General features: G+C 43.7%; 5 protein-coding genes across 6 annotated transcripts; all 5 read left to right on the plus strand.

Annotated features, from left to right (window-relative positions):
* The first annotated feature begins 2,529 nt into the window (after positions 1–2,529).
* LOC117576188 (uncharacterized) lies at positions 2,530–3,376 on the plus strand. Its single transcript, XM_034260782.2, has 3 exons — positions 2,530–2,711; positions 2,787–2,931; positions 2,992–3,376. The coding sequence occupies exons 1-3, from the start codon at positions 2,615–2,617 to the stop codon at positions 3,242–3,244; spliced, it is 495 nt and encodes a 164-aa protein (XP_034116673.1). The 5' UTR covers positions 2,530–2,614; the 3' UTR covers positions 3,245–3,376.
* A 150-nt stretch (positions 3,377–3,526) lies between these two features.
* Positions 3,527–6,107, plus strand: LOC117576180 (growth hormone-inducible transmembrane protein). The gene is made up of 6 exons (XM_034260771.2): positions 3,527–3,944; positions 4,015–4,126; positions 5,071–5,212; positions 5,303–5,639; positions 5,693–5,825; positions 5,889–6,107. Exons 1-6 carry the CDS (start codon positions 3,737–3,739, stop codon positions 5,965–5,967), a joined length of 1,011 nt encoding a protein of 336 aa, XP_034116662.1. The 5' UTR covers positions 3,527–3,736; the 3' UTR covers positions 5,968–6,107.
* Positions 6,108–6,921: 814 nt separating this feature from the next.
* On the plus strand, positions 6,922–9,238 carry LOC117571006 (lanC-like protein 3 homolog). Its single transcript, XM_034252965.2, has 3 exons — positions 6,922–7,149; positions 7,222–7,282; positions 7,381–9,238. Exon 3 carries the CDS (start codon positions 7,455–7,457, stop codon positions 8,712–8,714), a length of 1,260 nt encoding a protein of 419 aa, XP_034108856.1. The 5' UTR covers positions 6,922–7,149; positions 7,222–7,282; positions 7,381–7,454; the 3' UTR covers positions 8,715–9,238.
* Positions 9,239–9,330: 92 nt separating this feature from the next.
* LOC117570999 (apyrase) lies at positions 9,331–13,535 on the plus strand. Of its 2 annotated transcripts, none has more exons than XM_052008492.1 (9): positions 9,331–9,552; positions 9,665–9,911; positions 11,044–11,269; positions 11,519–11,716; positions 11,778–12,180; positions 12,518–12,675; positions 12,735–12,831; positions 12,895–13,249; positions 13,314–13,535. In XM_052008492.1, the coding sequence occupies exons 2-9, from the start codon at positions 9,787–9,789 to the stop codon at positions 13,405–13,407; spliced, it is 1,656 nt and encodes a 551-aa protein (XP_051864452.1). In that variant the 5' UTR covers positions 9,331–9,552; positions 9,665–9,786; the 3' UTR covers positions 13,408–13,535. The 2 variants fall into 2 exon arrangements, with proteins under 2 accessions (XP_051864452.1, XP_034108842.1); XM_034252951.2 differs by having other exon boundaries at positions 9,331–9,529.
* A 1,589-nt stretch (positions 13,536–15,124) lies between these two features.
* On the plus strand, positions 15,125–18,287 carry LOC117569618 (heat shock protein 60A). The gene is made up of 3 exons (XM_034250858.2): positions 15,125–15,290; positions 16,139–17,509; positions 17,577–18,287. The coding sequence occupies exons 2-3, from the start codon at positions 16,139–16,141 to the stop codon at positions 17,928–17,930; spliced, it is 1,725 nt and encodes a 574-aa protein (XP_034106749.1). The 5' UTR covers positions 15,125–15,290; the 3' UTR covers positions 17,931–18,287.
* Positions 18,288–18,575: the final 288 nt, after the last annotated feature.

An 18,575-nucleotide genomic window follows, 5' to 3' on the forward strand; every position in this document is an offset into this window, starting at 1 on the left:
ACTTTTATGCAAATGTTGGCGATTTAATTGTGATTATAATGCATAAGCATGTTTCTATCTCTTCTCGCTTCTCACTTCTCACTTTCCCACTTTTCCACTTTTTTGGGGTTTTCACAGTTTCCCATCTGCGTATTTATTTAGCATTCGCATTCGCATTTAATTTCAATTTAAAGTTTCAGTTTCAGCTTCAGATTCGCTTCTGTTTCTGTTTTCTGTTTTCAGTTTCTAGTTTCAATTTCATTTTCAGTTGCCGTTGCCCACATATCATTTTTTTGTGTTGTGTTGTGTTGCGTTGTGTTGTGTTTGTCGTGTTCTGCGATTGTTGAAACATTGTTAACGCGCTTTAATTCAATTTGCGGCATGCGTCGTTTAATTGATGCCGCGGCAGCTTAATTGCATTTCATTGTAGCCCTTCGGCATTTCAACGTGCTGCAAACTTATCATCACGCGTGGTCAACTCACTTCTCTCTTCAAAAAAAAAAAACAACATAAAAAAAACTGTATCTCAGTCGAAATTCTGTTTCGTTGTGGTTTTTTGCTCAATCTGAGCGCTGCGTACTTTATCGTGCCGCGATCGTCACATAACTGATGGCACCGGCAAACGAGAAGCCGAGAAGCAACGACAGAAGCAACGACGAACAGCTCCAAAAACAACCCCAGCCGAAGTCGCAAATTGAACAAGACGATCGAGAACAACGCTCAAGCAAAACAAAAACAACAACGATCTTTAAAGATTCAATACGATGACGTAGCCAAATCGACCCGCTGCTAAAAGATTTCCCATTCTCTCCCTCAACTCAACTTTCCCCCATTCATTAAAATGCCAAGTTCCAAGTTCGTTTAGTTTTTCCCCCCGCAAAACGAACTTCAATTAACCACAAGTGATTTGACATTCTTAACAAATAATTAGTTTACACACACACACACATTATTTGTTGCCAACCAGAAAGTCATTAACAGCCTACCCTTTAATTAAGCTACTGAATCTCAGTAGTTTAATACAACTCCCTAAAGTATGCAATGCATTTTAGAGCCCAATTGAATGACAGCTCCTAAAAGTATGCAACGAAAAATAATCCCAAGCAAAACGCAATGTCAGCGACAGAGTGAGAGCGAGATAGAGCAAGAGTTGTTGCTAGATGCTGTTCTGCGATCGGGCTATTACAAAATTCAGAACAATTTCCAATCGTTGCCAGTCAATGACATATCTTAACATAAATTTAGTTCACACACATCAACTTGGCGACTAACGATTTGTTGCTAACTAAAATGTCATTAGCTATCGCTTATAGATCGCTATAAGGATGGCTGCTTATCTATTTAATTAAGCTTCTGCAAGTGCAACAGAATCTCAGTAGCAAAATTTCAAGTTCTCTGCAAAGTTTAAAGCGCGCGTCTGCAAGCGTAATTTAAAGCGCGCTCCTAAAAGTATGCAACGAAAAATGTTTGCTGTCCCATGCAAAGAGCACTGTGAGAGAGTGAGTAAGAGAGAGAGATAGAGCGAGAGAAGAGTGTTAAAGACACGATGACGTTGATGCTGACTGAGGTGGCTTCGCTGTGATCGGGCTATTAAGAATTTGCGACAATTTCCATATCCGTTTCCGGCCAATGGCTAACCTCGCCCAGGATGCCGCACGCTTTATAGATTTGCGCAGGAAATTGCGAGTTGTGCAGCGGAAATTTCAACATTTTCTGGCATTTTCACTCGCATGTTGCGACAGACAGACAGACAGACAGATAGAATAGTGCTGAAGCTCGTGCTGCGTAATGCTTTTGCCAGTTGATAAGTTGATAATCTTGGCTGCAATCAATACATGACATGATGTGCAACTCAAGTGAAAAATGTCAAGTGTGCATAATAATAATACTTTCCAACATTCGAAAGGGGGAAATCACCCGGAATTAAGCTAAAACGTTGCCAAACAGTTTAGTTGAGTTGTCCAATCAGTGAAAAGCGAGCTGACTCATGACGCCCAATTATCCCCCCTCAACACCCTCCACACCCATCCCACCCAACAACAACTACAACAAGAACAACTCATGCTGAGAGAATCAAAATATTTATAAACAATGTCTTCACACTGTATAAACACACACATTCGGTGCTTTTGCCATTTTGCATATTGATCTGAACTTGATGTTCTCCTTTATACCCTGGAATATGCCACTAACGGGGCATATTAACAACAATGTTCAGTTGCAACTTTCCTCCTTCGAAGGCAGCAACAAAACGCTCTCGAAATTTAACTTAGCATACTTTTCGGGGAGGAAGCGATGCGGCCAGGGTATCTGGTAGTCGAGCAGAGTGCAGCGATTGCTAAGAATTTCTGCGCTGCGAGCCAAGAGCGATAAGCGATTAAAAACATCAACACATTGTATATAAATTCTTAAATTCCCTGTAGAGAAAGCGCGCAAATGTCGTAAGTACATTCATATGATTATACACACACCAACGCAAACACACACACACATACATGCACAGCATGTGTTTCAACTATAGAAATTAAGCAAGATTAAACGCTCGAATCGCATTCGCCTCAGTCGCGCATCAAATCTTGCAAACGTCGGGACAAACAAAACAGCATCAAATTAATAAATTAATTAATCAAACAATATGGAGTCAACAATGCTGAAAGGCATCATCATAATGCTGCTGCTGTCCGTTGCAATTGCAGCTGAACAAGAAACAAGGCAGCAGCCGCCATACAGACGTAAGTATCGGATATCGAACTACGATAACTACTCTACTTCGATAACTAAACCATTCACCCACCTGCGCCAATTAGCACTGTCGCCCAGCTACCGCTTTCAGCCAAAGTTCTGCAGCGACACCTACAGTGGAAGGCAACTGTACGTGGGCGAGATGTACACACGCCCTGGCCAATGCGTTCGTGTGCAATGCCTGGGCACACTGCAGCTGTGGGAGGACAGGTGAGTGTGAGCGAGATGAAGCTTTACGTACATATGTTTATCGCGTTGTCGCTTTCGCAGCTGCAAATCGCCGGCCGGCCTTAAGGGCAACTGCATTGTGCTGCCGCAAATGGAAAGCAATCTCGAGTATCCCAAATGTTGTCCCTTCTACGAGTGCAAAACATACGAGTCCAATTCCCAGGGCGAGGTGGAGACTACCAATACTTACGAACACACTGGCTATTTGCGCAGATCCTACGTCACCGAACTGATCCGCATCAACAAGGAGCCAGGTGAAATAATCACGGCGCCAGCGCGCAAATATCAGTTGTAAGTCAGCATACAACTGCGTGCGTTTGTGTATTTATGTAATTAGTTCGTAATTAGTATTGTATTGTAATGTATTGTTTGAGTGGCCGTGCAATTTGTGTGTGCAATATACGAGAATTATTTGCGAAAACTTAAATTTTTTTTGGGCGCGTTTTGATTATTCACCACAACAAACAGGGTTGCTTTACACATCGTACAAAACCGTTTGCGATATTTGTAAGTGTGGCGGTGAGCATATCGAAACCTATTCGATATATCGATAGCATTTGGTGCAATGTCATTTTCATTGGTATCGCAATCGCAGTGCCTGTAAATTCTAGAATAAAAAGCAAACAACATAAAATCATTTGTATTTTTTGTCCAAGTAAAACACAACAAATTCATCGAGCAAACGTGCAAAAGTGAGAATTCATCAATTCCAATACTGTTTCGGCCAAATTACGCATAAACTACAAACGACGCCGCAGCGTTTCACGAATTTCATCACAACAACAAAATGTTGCTAAGATTCGCATTGTCGACGGCTGCTCGCCCCAGCAGTCTCCTCGTGGGAAAGTCATCGCAGGCTCTGCTCCAAGCCAAGCCCAGCCTCAACAGCGTGCGCAACTATGCTCGCCAAACCGTTCGCTCCACCCGCGCTCCCGTCGAACAGGCCCGCGCTCCCACACTAAAGGAGAAGCTGATGGCGCCTCCAAGTGCCAACGGTGAGTGCGCGATCAGTTCAATTTGTATTGCATATGTAATCATCATTGTGTAATCATCACCCTCTAACAGCTTACTCGATGGGCAAGGGCGCTGCAGCTGGCGCCGCTGTCGTCGGACTTGGAGCCCTTTGCTACTACGGCGTCGGCATGGGCAAGCACACAAGCATTGCGGACAACGCCATGTGAGTATAGATTGAGGACTGTTAAGTGGATGTTATAGTTATGGATGTTATAGCAACTAATGTGTAGATGTATAGAATAATATAAAGATAAATTAGTATAGTTGTATACATTAATATAAAGATATCATTTAAGAGTCTAAAGACAGGTAATTGGCAAAACCTGTGTAGCTATTATAGCAATGTTTGTAATAGTCAGAAGGAGGTAACTCCGACGCTGTAAAGTATGAAACAAGATTAAAGATGTAGCTATGAATATTATATTGTACAAATGATCTAGTAGTAGATATTATAGTTATAATGTGTACAAAGGAATGACACAGAGCGACTAAGGTCTTCAGGCTAAGATACAATAGTTCTACTAAGAGATCTAATAGGCTTTATATAAATTTATTAATGAAAAAGCCTGTAAGCATCATCTCTGTCTTTGCTCCGTTCTTATAAAGTGCAAATAACCAAAGTATCAATAATAGATCTTTTAATTATATGAATTAATTAATGTAACACTCTAAAAGCAACATTTCTGCTCTTATAACGTACAATTCTTTGTAACAAGATCAAGAGACAAGCATCATCTAGATCACGAAGTTCTCGGAGGATGGACAACAGCTATAGAAACAATACTTGCTTGTAGTTCCACTTTATTTTCGATTCCATTATCTGTTTATAAGTTATCTATATATGTTTATATTCTTTTATTTAGATAATAATCTTATTTAATTTATAGTCCCTTTACAAATACAAAATATTTTATATAAAATAGATCATATTAGTATAATACTTTGTTGCACTCTTATTATCTATTACTTAGATACTAATCTTCTTTAATTTATATTATCTTTAAAAATAGAAAATATGATCACAAATATAATTCTTTGTTGCAATTTTTCAGTATGCATATTTTCGTGTTATTGCATCACTAACTTTCCAACTCTCTTCCCTTTTAGCATGTGGCCACAATATGTCAAGGATCGCATCCAGTCCACTTATGGCTTCTTTGGCGGCTCCTGCTTGCTGACCGCCGCAGCTGCCGCTGGCGTCTTCCGCTCCCCGCGTCTCCTTTCCTTGGCCTCTCGCGGTGGCTTGATGGTAAGTGTCTCTAAAAGAGAATATTAACTTTGCACACACACACACGCACACACAACACTCATCCACATATTTGTGTCTATCTTCTCGTAGTGGTCAATTGCCTCACTTGCTGTGGTCATTGGCAGTGGCGCCGTTGCACGCTCCATTGAGTATCAGCCGGGCTTCGGAGCCAAGCATCTGGCTTGGGCGGCTCACTGCGCTATTTTGGGCGCTGTTATTGCGCCGTTGTGTTTCATTGGCGGTCCGATATTGACGCGCGCTGCTCTCTACACGGGCGGCATTGTTGGCGGCCTCTCCACGATCGCTGTGTGTGCTCCAAATGATAAATTCTTGTATATGGGTGGCCCCTTGGCCATTGGTCTTGGTGTTGTCTTCGCCTCCTCGTTGGCATCCATGTGGCTGCCGCCGACGACAGTTCTGGGCGCCGGTAAGTCGAATCTCACATTGTGTACTTCGTTCACTAATCATTTCTCTTCCCAGGATTGGCCTCGATGTCGCTTTATGGCGGTCTCGTGCTCTTCAGTGGTTTCCTCCTTTACGACACCCAGCGTCTGGTGCGCAAGGCTGAAATGTATCCACAATACGCCTATGCTCCCTTCGATCCCATAAATGCGTAAGTCTTTTAACGAATTTCCCTTTTTACCTCATTCAATTCATTATTTTAATTATTTTCCAGTTCGATGTCAATTTACATGGACGTATTGAATATCTTCATTCGGATTGCGACCATCATGAGTGGCAATCGACGAAAGTAATTTGTTATTGAACAGCTCCCCAGTTGTTTTGTGATGCAGTTTACCTAATAACTTATGATATACGAAATACAAAAAAAAAACAAATTCAAATAAAGCTATGATTGGCGCCATGAGCCAGCAGCAATGAACATGAATGGCTCCTCGTTTTATATCGACTTATCGTTATCGACTGCTGTCTCCTTTTAGAGTGTCAGTATCGAGTATTTATTATTATTATTATTGTTATGATTATTCGATTATAAATATAAAGTAATATGGTAACTAATACATAAAACAATGCGTATTTATTGCTGGGCCATCGTATCTCTATAGTTAAACTTAATATAAAATACAAATTTTTTGTTAGTTTTTAATAAACTTCCATAATTTCTAGTAGGCTAAATAAATAAATTACCAAATGTAATTAATATAAAATTGTTGCTTTATAAAAGCATTCATTCATTTTGTTCATATTAAATAAACATAAATTTTCGCAGTTTTCTCATTGTATCCTCGTTAATAAAACGAGCTAAATAAATGTCCTCAACAAAAAGCCACAATACAAGGAAACACATGGGAAACAAGCTAGATTTAGCAGCAAAGAAACCGTAGCGCCAACTCTTCTATAACCAAGTAAATGATCTCTCTCTTTCTAACTCAAACAAATCATGCAGAGCATTTGTTCATTTTTTAATGATTTTAATTGAGAAGACAGTTGACACAATGTGAAGTTAAATAATCAAAATAATACAACTAAGTACAATTAGCGATTAATTAACTGCGGATTATCCGTATAAAAGACAATAGTTACGTAAATTATGCTAACTGGAACAAATAAAACAACAAGTATTAATATTTTAATAAATTTTTGCAATTGCAAGTGTCACATAGACAATTGGTCACACTTGTCGCCGATTGCTTGTATCGCAATATATCGATATATCATCGCACACTCAATGAAAGCTCGCGTAGTAATCGTAGTAAACGTTGTAAAAAGCGTCGGCAGGACAACAATGCGGAATAAGATTTCGAATTAACAGTTGGCTCTGAGAAAACTGTGTTAATTTCTTTATTGTATTCTTATTCAAATCAACAAATTGTTTTTTTTTTGTTGTGTGCTTTGAGTCCTGGCAACTGAACAGCAACTAGAATAACAACAACGAGCAGCGCAGCGCAGAACAAATACACTTGCAATAGTTGTTGGTAGGAACAAGTGCAATTATTTAAAGTCTGATTAAAATGGCAATTCTTGTTTTCTATTCTTCTTTTTTGCAGGTGCGTGAGCTAGCAAAAAGAACCTATTCAGCAGCAGGCTGCAAAATCACACCTGAAAGGGGTAAGTGTGGGAGGTTCGGCAGCCAGACGCCGGCTGCTGAGCCGCGCCCCGGCTGTCAATCGATAACGAACGATAACGATATTTAATGCACCTTGCAGCGACAATTGCGCAGCCAAAGCAACAACAACAACAGCAGCAGCAGGGCCAAGTGTCTGAGGAGGACTTGAGCGAAATGGAACGACGCTACCTGAAGAATCCGTTCGCCGACTTTGCAGGCGGCGAAAATACGCCATTTGCCAGCGATGACGAGCACATCAAGACCTTGATCTGCACCTATGTGGACGCCATACTGGAGCACTGTCATCCCAATAGCGACGAGGAGGACAATCGTGGGGATCTGTATGTGGGCAACGCTGGCATTGCGTACATGTTCTGGAAACTGCAGAGTTCTGAACAGACTCGTGATCTCTATCCGGCTCTCGAGCATGCCGCCGCCTTTATACGCAATGCCAAATCGAATGCCAAACGCTATAAGAAACGTTCCGCCGAACGCTATTCGTTTCTCTGCGGCAATGCTGGCATCTATGCGGTGTCCGCAGCCATTTCGCAGGCGGCCAAGGACACCGAGGAGCTGTCCAATGACCTGGCCAACTTCAAGTCTGGCATACCCTCGAGCAAGGAGTTCATGCACACCAAATACGGCTGCGATGAGGTGCTGGTGGGACGTGCTGGCTATTTGTCCGGCTGCTATTGGCTCAACGATGTGCTGCCCGAGAAGAAGATCACCGACGATGATCTCGTCTCCATTTGCCAGCTAATCATCACCAGTGGACGCGAATACAGCAAGATAAACAACTCACCGTTGCCGCTAATGTATCAATATCATGGCACCGAGTACTTGGGTGCTGCCCACGGACTCTGCTCCATACTCCACATGCTGTTGGACAGTCCCTGGTTTCGCACCGTTCCCATTTCGGCGCCCGCTGCCGAATTGCGTGACATTAAGCGATCCATCGACTATTTTCTGGAGCTGCAGGATAGCGAGGGCAATTTCCCCGTGGCTCTGGAGGATTTACGTTCGGGTCGTGATAAGCGTTTGGTGCACTGGTGTCATGGCGCTCCTGGCGCTGTCTATGTGATGGCCAAGGCCTATTTGATCTTCAAGGAGGACAAGTATTTGATTGCCTTGCGTCGTGCCGCCGACTTGGTCTGGAAGAAGGGATTTCTGCGCAAGGGGCCGGGCATCTGTCATGGCGTTGCTGGCAACGGTTATGTCTTTCTGCTGCTCTTTCGCCTGACCAACGAAATGAAGTACCTGTATCGGGCGCACAAATTCATGGAGCTGCTAACGAACTCGGAGTTCAAGCAGCGCGCTCGCGTTCCGGATCGTCCGCATAGTTTGTATGAGGGCGTCGCCGGCACCGTTTGCTTTTTGGTTGATCTGCTCGAACCGGAGCAGGCGCACTTTCCCTTTATGGATGTTTTCCACTAAATGGGGAAGAGATGCCCTGCATCCAATTATCCCCCTCCCCCCCACACACACACACATCCATTAAAATCACACACCTCAAAAGAAATCAGGGAGTTCGCATTCGATTTTCTAGTCATACTCATAATTTATGTTACTTTTTGATTTAGTTTTTAAGTTGGTTCTCTTGTTGACCAACAAAAGATCTCAGCGCCCCATTCCCACTCATCATCAATCATCACCCAAGCCTCTCTTTAATCACAATTGTGTGCGTGGCGCCAATCAAACCGAACGCAGAATGTTGATGATCATTCTCATATCAAAATTCTCTGTGCTTTAAGCTAAGCAATTAAATAATAATAATTATAATAATATGCATAATATTCATATATATATATACAATACGATATACAATATATATTTATATACAATACTTACGGATACACACAAACATCTATATATAAATATACTGTGCTTTATACCTTACGAGTAAACTCCATTAAGAGCTCCAAAATTCGATTGTCAATAAAGATACAATTCAAATCACCCGCCGTTACCTGTTATCAAAATCAATATTGCAACTGATCGATAAATCGCGTTGTTAACGTAACGTGGTTCGCGTATGCAGATCGATGAAAGAGAAGCAATTAAGAAGCGTGGAATTTGCAATACGTGCTAGCTATCAACCTGCCAGATACGCCAAAGATAGTGCCCACATGTCGATAAGCCGAGCTGCCCAATAATCCAATAAATAAAGCCCTGTGCACGAGTTCCCATTGAGGGAACACCACCAACAACCACTTGTACATGCGTCCAACAACAAGATGTACTTTATATAAGTATGTATATCTAATATATGCACGTAAGTACATTAGCCAGTTTTTGGGGGAGGGGCTTGACCACAGAGCTAACAGCAAAAACAGCAAAGAGCGAGTCATAAAATACTGATACATTGCTCTATCATAAATAAGCAGTAATATAACAACACGTTTCCAACCGTGGGCAAAACCGCGAGGCGCCGTCAGTCTTATTAACTACTGGCTGCGGATCAGCCACGCTCCTCGTAAATTCGGTTTTTGCTGTTTCCGCCACAAACATGTCAACCACGAGCAACCTCGTCAGCTGTACTCTGCTAGTCCTATTCTTCGGCCTCCTGGGTTCTACCGCTGCGCAGGAACGTTTCCCGCTATCCCTAATACACATCAATGATTTCCATGCCAGGTAAGACACAGTATGGACATCTCATTAGCATTAACATTATCATTAGAGCATGTATTGCTTACTAAGTATTACTTAACACAGTTATCATTGCTATTATCATTATTCTTTGGAGTCATCTTTCGAATTCTTATAATTGCATCAGTCTCCTAAAATCTTCTCATTGATATTGTCATTGCCATTAGCATTAGCATTAGAGCATTGACATTATCAGTATTGTTTAGCATCGTCATTCGTATTCTTATACTTGATATAGTTTGTTGAGTTCCTCTCATTAATATTCATTAGTCATTAGTATTTTCATTACTGATAAGGAATTATTTTATTGCCTGCATTAGCTAGTCGATTAAAATAATTTGCTCATTGACATTATCATTGGTATTTTCATTACGATTCTTATTAATATTTAAGCATTAGAGATTTCATTAATGTTACAAATAGCAACGATATTGTCTTTAACGTTGTCTCTACATTTCACATTAATATCTAGAGAGATTCATTACAAAAGGCATTAGAAATTTCATTAATATTAAAAATCTCAATAAAATTGCCTATCTAGAGAGACTCTTTAGCATGCGTATTATATATTTCTATCGCCACTCTGACGTGTTCTTCTGATTCATTCAAATTGACATTATCATAACCTGTCTTAATGTCGTCATTTCGATCCTCTCAATTAAAACATTTTCATAGCACGCTCATTGTCTGCGACATTATCCGATTCCCGTGATCTTCCTTAAGTGTAATTTCCATTACGACGATCGGAATCAGAATCAAAATCGCCAAATCGCTGCCATTCGATTAGGTACCCTCACAATGGACTGAACCCAAATGTCACGATTGTCGATTGTATACAAGTACCAAACAAAAATACAATATTAGTAATCGCTGCGTAGAGCCGTAAACAATAATAATCATGTGCGCGGTGAGCGTGTTTATCAGGCTCGTACTTCAACGCAAACATATTAACCATCAACAGCCACTCAAACCCTCCCCACTTCGTTCGATAAGAACTCTTCCCATCACCATCAGGAGGAAGAGTCATAGAGAAATACCCAATGCCAACAGATTGCATGCAATTAGGAGATCCATTGATTGCCAACCGAATGCCGTATTGCTCTCTTCTAATCCACAGATTCGAGGCCACAGATACCAGTGGTGGCATTTGCGCCGAGGGAACGGAGTGCATCGGGGGCTATGCTCGGACTGTGTACACGGTGAAGCAGCTGCTGGAGCAACAGAAGGATCAGAATCCCATCTACATCAATGCGGGAGACAGCTTCCAGGGCACGCTCTGGTACAACATTGGCAGATGGAACGTGACCCAACAGTTCCTCAACATGTTGCCCGCGGATGTCATGGTAAGTTCTCCCTTCAATCAGCTTCTATGGAAACTATTCCCAAAACATGCATTTAGAAAACTCTTTTTCCGATTGTACTATCTAATTTCCTTCCAAGCTTTGACCTCAGAGAGTTCCCCCAATCCGCATTTAGAATGTTCCCTGGGGGGTGATGTAATATCCTTGTCTGATTTTCTCCTTAGAGATCCCCTTGCATCACCAAAGACCTTTTTCTCCCTCTTAGATCTAATCTCCACTCTTAATTTACAGACGCTAGGTAACCACGAGTTCGATCATGGCGTCGAGGGTGTTGTTCCATTCCTCCAGACCATCAACACGAGCATGCTGGTGGCTAACATGGACTGTGCCCACGAGCCCACCATGGAAGGTCTCTATGAGAAATCCCAGATCATTGAACGTGGCGGACGCAAGATCGGCCTTATTGGCGTCATTCTGGAAACAACCTACGTAAGTGAGACTGGGTAGGAAAAGTTCACTCCCATAGCTCACACTATTCTGTTTTATTTAGGATCTGGCCAACACGGGTAAACTGATCTTCCGCAACGAGAGCGATGCCGTACGCGAAGAAGCAGCGCTGCTGAAAGAGCAGGGAGCCAACATCATCATTGTGATCTCGCATTGTGGTTACGAAGTGGATCAGACTATTGCCGCCGTTGCTGGTGATGTTATCGACGTCGTTGTTGGTTCCCACTCCCATACCTTCCTCTATACGGGCACGCCTCCTGGTCCAGATACGCCCAGGGGCAACTATCCCACCGAGGTGGTTCATCAGAGCGGACATCGTGTGCTCATTGTCCAGGCGGGCGCGTATGCTAAGTACGTGGGCAACCTGACCGTCTACTTCGATGACGAGGGCAACGTCGTTGACTTTGAGGGTGCCCCGCTCTATATGGGCGCTGATGTACCCGAAGGTAAGTCCCCTTTCATCCCAACAACTTGCCATCCCACATCCAATAATTAATGTGTAGGCGGGGCAATAGATAATGGTAAACTTATGATAGAGTAACTTGTTTGTCTTGAGCTTACGTCAGGTTCGGCAGTTTTATCTGTAGATCTTATGCAGTCCGCTTTGAAGTGCCCTCAGGGCCTAGCTAACTGTTAGCTGGATCTCCTACAGATTTATAGCTCTCCTTTTCTCTTACAATTTAAAGAATATCCCCCAAAGTCCCCTCGTAGTTTCTTTAGGGTTTACTTCAGATCCCTGATTATCCAGCTAACTCTCCTCACATCGGTCTTTCCTTGACGCAGACGAAGAAATTGTAGAAGCCATGCAGCCCTGGCAGGAAATCATGGACGAGACCGGCAAGGTGATAATAGGACGCACTGTGGTCGATCTCACCAAGTCCGACTGTAGCGATCGGGAGTGCAATCTGGGTAACTTCGTTTGCGACTCAATGGTGCACTCAGTAAGTCACGCCCTTGCCTTACACAAAACAAGTTCTCAGTTCCACGTCTTCACTTGCAGTTCACGGGATTAACGCCATTCGATCAGACAGCCTGGACAAATGTATCGATTGCCTTGGCGGCCACAGGAGGAATGCGTGTTCCCTTGCCCCGAGGAAGTAAGTACAGCACCCCAAAAGAATAAAGTGGAACCAGAGAAAAACCAAGACTCTACTTCGCAGATCTGTCCTATGCCCACTTGGTTAGCATGTCGCCGTTTGGCAATATTCTGATTGCCTTCAATACGCCCGGACAGAAGATTGTGGATGCCTTGGAGTTTGGAGCGAGTAAAATTGATTTTGAAAATAACGTGTCTACCTCATACATCTTTTTGCAAGTGGCTGGCCTTAAGGTCACCTATGATTTCACCAAGCCAGTCAACGAACGCGTCATCTCGGTGCTCGTTCGCTGCGCCGATTGTCCTGTGCCGCTTTACGAACCTCTGGAGCCTACCAAAATTTATCGCGCGGTTGCACCCGACTTTTTGTTTAACGGTGGCGATGGCTACACAATGTTCGCCGATGCCACGGATGTCCAGTAAGCCATCTAATGTTTTCTATATTTAGCTGAATAAAGCCAATTCATTTTCTTTCATTTACAGACCGGGAGCTATAGATCTGGATGCCCTCATCTCGTACACCGAGAACAACACTCCCATCTACACGGGTCGCGAAGGCCGCATCACTGTGCTGTAGAACCTGCCTTGCTCTTCCTCAATGGATTGTTAGCTCATCATTTTTTTTTATTCTTATTAAATACATGTTTTAAGATTATCTCAAGAGATTCTTATGACTTTTGCTGGGATAAGTTGCTTTCCTCTTTTCCTGCCTCGATGGATGGGAATTAAGTTAGGGATAGTTTCTTCATTCCTATTTTATTATACACTACTCTCTTTAGGGGGTTTCTCTTTTTCTTAGGGATAGTTTTTTCATTCCTATTTTATTAATACTTTTATCTTTTAGGGTTTTCTCTTTCTATCCGATTAGGGAGTTAGAATTGGGATTAGGGATATTTTCTACATTCTCATTTTGTATTGCAAAACAATGTAGACCAAATTCCTCTCATTCTTATTCGTAGATATCTCTATCTAAAATTATACACACGTTTTACTTTCTATTCACATTCCTGCTCAAGATGAGCTCGTGCATTTGGCCCTCGAGCCCTGGCAGCTGGAGTTGGAAGTGCAATCGAACCGCATTGTGGGTACAAGTCGAGTGCCCTTGCAGCAGTCCGAGTGCTCCAGGGGGGAATGTAATCTGGGCAATCTCTACACAGACGCCATGCTCCATGCCGTTGGTATCGAAAGCAACCCCAAAGCATACAGACAATAAAGCTTCAATCACTTCTTTTGCAGTTTGTTAAAAATGCATCTCCAACTGCCCCCAATTGGAGTAATGTGTCCATCGCCTTGACCAGCCAGGGTAACTTTCGGGTGCCAATTCCGGCTGGGGGTAAGCTATTAGCTAGTTATAAAAAAAACATGAGATTATTTTTTTGGATTTAGAAATCAGCTACAAGCAGCTGGTTGCCATGTGCCCTTGGGAGAATCGATTGTATGCTGTGACACTGCAGGGCGAGCATTTGTGGCAGCTGCTTGAAGATAGTGTGGCCTCAATGAACTCAACTCTATCGACACCAGCTTCCAAACGCTTCCTTCAAGTGTCAGGACTACGCATTGTCTACAACCTAAAGCATGAGCCGGGCCAGCGGATTGTCCAAGTGACAGCTCGTTGTGTCCATTGTGCAGTGCCAGAATATCAACCACTACGCTTGGATGAGAGCTATCGCCTTGTGGTCATGGAATATCTGGCCAACGGCAAAAATGGATTCTCTTTAATAAGCGATTATGCCAAAGATCTTGAGTGAGCATATTAACACTTACGATATTATTTGTTAGGTGTCTAATATACACATAAATATTCTGCAGAATGGGTCCATTTGATCTAGACGCTCTAATGGAGTATATGCGCATTGTTGAACCCATAACAGTTGGTTTGGAGCAAAGAATACAATTTGCAAACAACTAGTGCGCCTTTTGTTTGAAATTTAAATAAATAATCGTTATCGAGTAATCGTTAATATCGATGTGATAACTTTCGTCAAGCTATTTCGTTACGTACGTAGTTCTTTATGTGACTATTTCGATTGGCAGTAGTGTGACCATTACTGGTATGTTATGTACATACAAGCGTAGATACTTTACTGCTTTATTACTACTTTTCAGAAGGGGCGAATCGTAACACAAACTTGTCTAGACGTTTCCTGCTTAATACAAAAAAATACAGATTGAAACTACCATTTAAATATTTGCGCCTTTTTACAAGTATTTTCTACATACCAAAAAATTAGTTTTCGAGTGTAACCAGCTGTTTATGGTACGGCAGTCAAAACCATAGCTGTGGTCACACTTACGCTGCCTCACAGTCAGTCACTCATTCAAAAGTCTTTAAGGTTAGAGGAGTCCGCCTGCGGCACATTTGGAGCAAGTGAGCTTGTTAATTTACATCGAGTTCAATTGGAAATTCCAACACAGACATTTTCTTTCAACTTTGTTACAACAAATAATAAGCAGCACAAAGTAAGTAAATTCATTTTAATTTTTCAATACATAAAATACGCGTGTGTGTGCTTCCAAAATTAAGTTGCATTAACATTATCATTGTTGTGTGCGTTTGTGAATTATATAAGTGGTGTGCCGGCTAAGCAAGTGAGTGAGTGAGAGAGAGCAAGAGAGCGAGCGCCGAACTTGTTTCTTCTGGAATCTTCTATCATATCAATAGAATTCAATTACCCAAATACAAGTTAATAATATGCAGTGACAATCTGGCACATTAATAATGTTTTCGTTGCATACAGAATGCCAATTTTCTTTTCTAATTGGAATTTGCTCTTACACGCACGCACACACACACGCAACACTCACGTAACAGCGAACGCACATGTTTTTCTTATATTTGCTCTTGCCGGTTGAAGAAATTTCACTAGTGCGGCGATTTCACAATTACCATGTGAGAAAGTTGCATATAATTCGCTTGCAGTGAGTTTATGTGTGTTTTTCATATATTGTATGTTTATATTTCATAATGAGCCACAAACATTGCATCGCTCTCACACACACACTCAAAACATATGGCTTCATGCATGTGTGTGTGTGAGGTTACATAAATGATTTGTTCTGGAAGACAAAAGTCGCTCTCGCTTTCAATGTGTGTGTGTGCATTATCGATAAACTGAGCTGTGGTCAAAGTTGACTATTAAAGGCTGCAGTAGGGGTGGAGGAGTCTGCAGTAATGGAGTGGTTAAGCGATAAGTAAACATAGCGAGTGCATGTGAATGCAATTGTGGTGGTTGGTCGATTGTACCTATTAGGGCAATCACACACGTGTTTTTCTCGATAACCCTAATGTGAATGGCTTTTGCTTGCAGATGTTCCGCCTACCAGTTTCACTTGCACGCACCTCCATCAGCCGCCAGCTGGCGATGCGCTCCTACGCCAAGGATGTCAAATTCGGTCCCGAGGTGCGCGCCATGATGTTGCAGGGCGTCGATGTGCTGGCCGATGCTGTTGCCGTCACCATGGGTCCAAAGGGTCGCAACGTTATCATTGAGCAATCGTGGGGTTCACCCAAGATCACCAAGGATGGTGTCACAGTGGCCAAGGCCATTGAACTGAAGGACAAGTTCCAGAACATTGGCGCTAAGCTCGTCCAGGATGTGGCCAACAACACCAACGAGGAAGCCGGTGATGGCACCACCACAGCCACCGTTTTGGCCCGCGCCATTGCCAAGGAGGGTTTCGAGAAGATCTCGAAGGGTGCCAATCCCGTCGAGATCCGTCGCGGCGTTATGCTGGCCGTCGACACCGTCAAGGACAACCTCAAGGCCATGTCACGTCCCGTTAAGACCCCCGAGGAGATTGCCCAGGTTGCCACCATTTCGGCCAACGGTGATCAGGCCATTGGCAAGCTGATCAGCGATGCCATGAAGAAGGTGGGACGCGATGGCGTCATCACCGTTAAGGATGGCAAGACCCTGATCGATGAGCTTGAGGTGATCGAGGGCATGAAGTTTGATCGCGGCTACATTTCGCCCTACTTCATCAACTCGTCCAAGGGCGCCAAGGTTGAGTTCCAGGATGCCCTTCTCCTGCTGTCTGAGAAGAAAATCTCCTCGGTGCAGAGCATCATTCCCGCCCTGGAGTTGGCCAATGCCCAGCGCAAACCCCTCGTCATCATTGCCGAGGACATCGATGGCGAAGCCCTCAGCACCCTGGTGGTGAACCGTCTGAAGATCGGTCTGCAGGTGGCGGCCGTCAAGGCACCCGGATTCGGTGACAACCGCAAGTCGACATTGACCGACATGGCCATCGCCTCGGGCGGTATTGTGTTTGGTGATGATGCCGATCTCGTTAAGCTGGAGGATGTGAAGATCAGCGATCTGGGTCAGGTTGGCGAGGTGGTCATCACCAAGGATGACACACTGCTGCTGAAGGGCAAGGGCAAGAAGGACGATGTGCAGCGTCGCGTTGATCAGATCAAGGAACAGATCACCGACACCACATCCGAATACGAGAAGGAGAAACTCCAGGAGCGTTTGGCCCGTCTCGCTTCCGGCGTTGCCCTGCTCCGCGTTGGCGGCTCCAGCGAAGTGGAGGTCAACGAGAAGAAGGATCGCGTCCACGATGCTCTGAACGCCACACGCGCTGCCGTCGAAGAGGGCATCGTTCCCGGCGGTGGCACCGCTCTGCTGCGTTGCATCGAGAAACTGGACGCCGTCGCCACCCAGAACGAGGATCAGGTGAGTTCCCCTTGATGCCCAATGCTCTTATGCTCCCCTTTTGCTAATGTTGACTTTTCCCCGTCAGAGCCTTGGCGTTGACATTGTGCGTCGCGCGCTGCGCATGCCCTGCATGACCATCGCCAAGAATGCTGGCGTTGATGGCGCCATGGTTGTGGCCAAGGTGGAGACCCAGTCGGGTGACTACGGTTACGATGCGCTGAAGGGCGAATACGGAAATTTGATTGAGAAGGGTATCATCGATCCCACCAAGGTGGTGCGCACAGCCATCACCGATGCCTCGGGCGTTGCCTCGCTCCTGACCACCGCCGAGGCTGTGGTCACCGAGATCCCCAAGGATGATGCTGCACCTGGAGGCATGGGCGGTATGGGAGGCATGGGTGGCATGGGAGGTATGGGCGGTATGGGTGGCATGATGTAAGATGTTAAACCATCTCCCCCGCTTCACTTCTCTCCCCTCCACCACTCCCCAAACAACAACAAATTACACATATATGTTTAGGCTCAGCGATGCACAACGCCAGAATACGGGTCAGAAACACACTGGGCGAAGGCTAACTAAGGACAGAGAGACGACGAGTCCATCACCAGCATTCTCTTCCTTCCGGTGCATCCGAAAAGCACACAAGAACACACACACATACACAAACAGTCGGAGTGGTTAGCACCGCATCCAACGAGGTTTTGTTTCGCATTTATTCCCCTTTCTGAGAACAATTCTCGGCGCTCGGATGTGCGATCTCGTCTCTCTCTCTTCCCTGCCTACTCCCCAACACACTCCACACTCTACTCCAAACACATGGCATCTCTCGCTCTTCCCGTACGCTGGCGTCGTGTGTGCATCGTGTTGAAACACGTTTCTTTTTTTTAAACTATTCCTTAAAACTATTTTTTACATGTTATATATGTAAATGCAAGAAGAGTACCGTTAGTTGTATAATAATAAACAAAATATTACAAAAAACTGAACAAACCATGTCATGAAATATTTCAATACCATTGAAAAGAAAGAGAAAAACGATGTGGAACGAAAGAGAAGGCAGTACAAAGAATCTGAAGAGAATAT

The sequence above is a fragment of the Drosophila albomicans genome, chromosome X (assembly GCF_009650485.2).
Source record: "Drosophila albomicans strain 15112-1751.03 chromosome X, ASM965048v2, whole genome shotgun sequence".
NCBI lineage: Eukaryota > Metazoa > Arthropoda > Insecta > Diptera > Drosophilidae > Drosophila > Drosophila albomicans.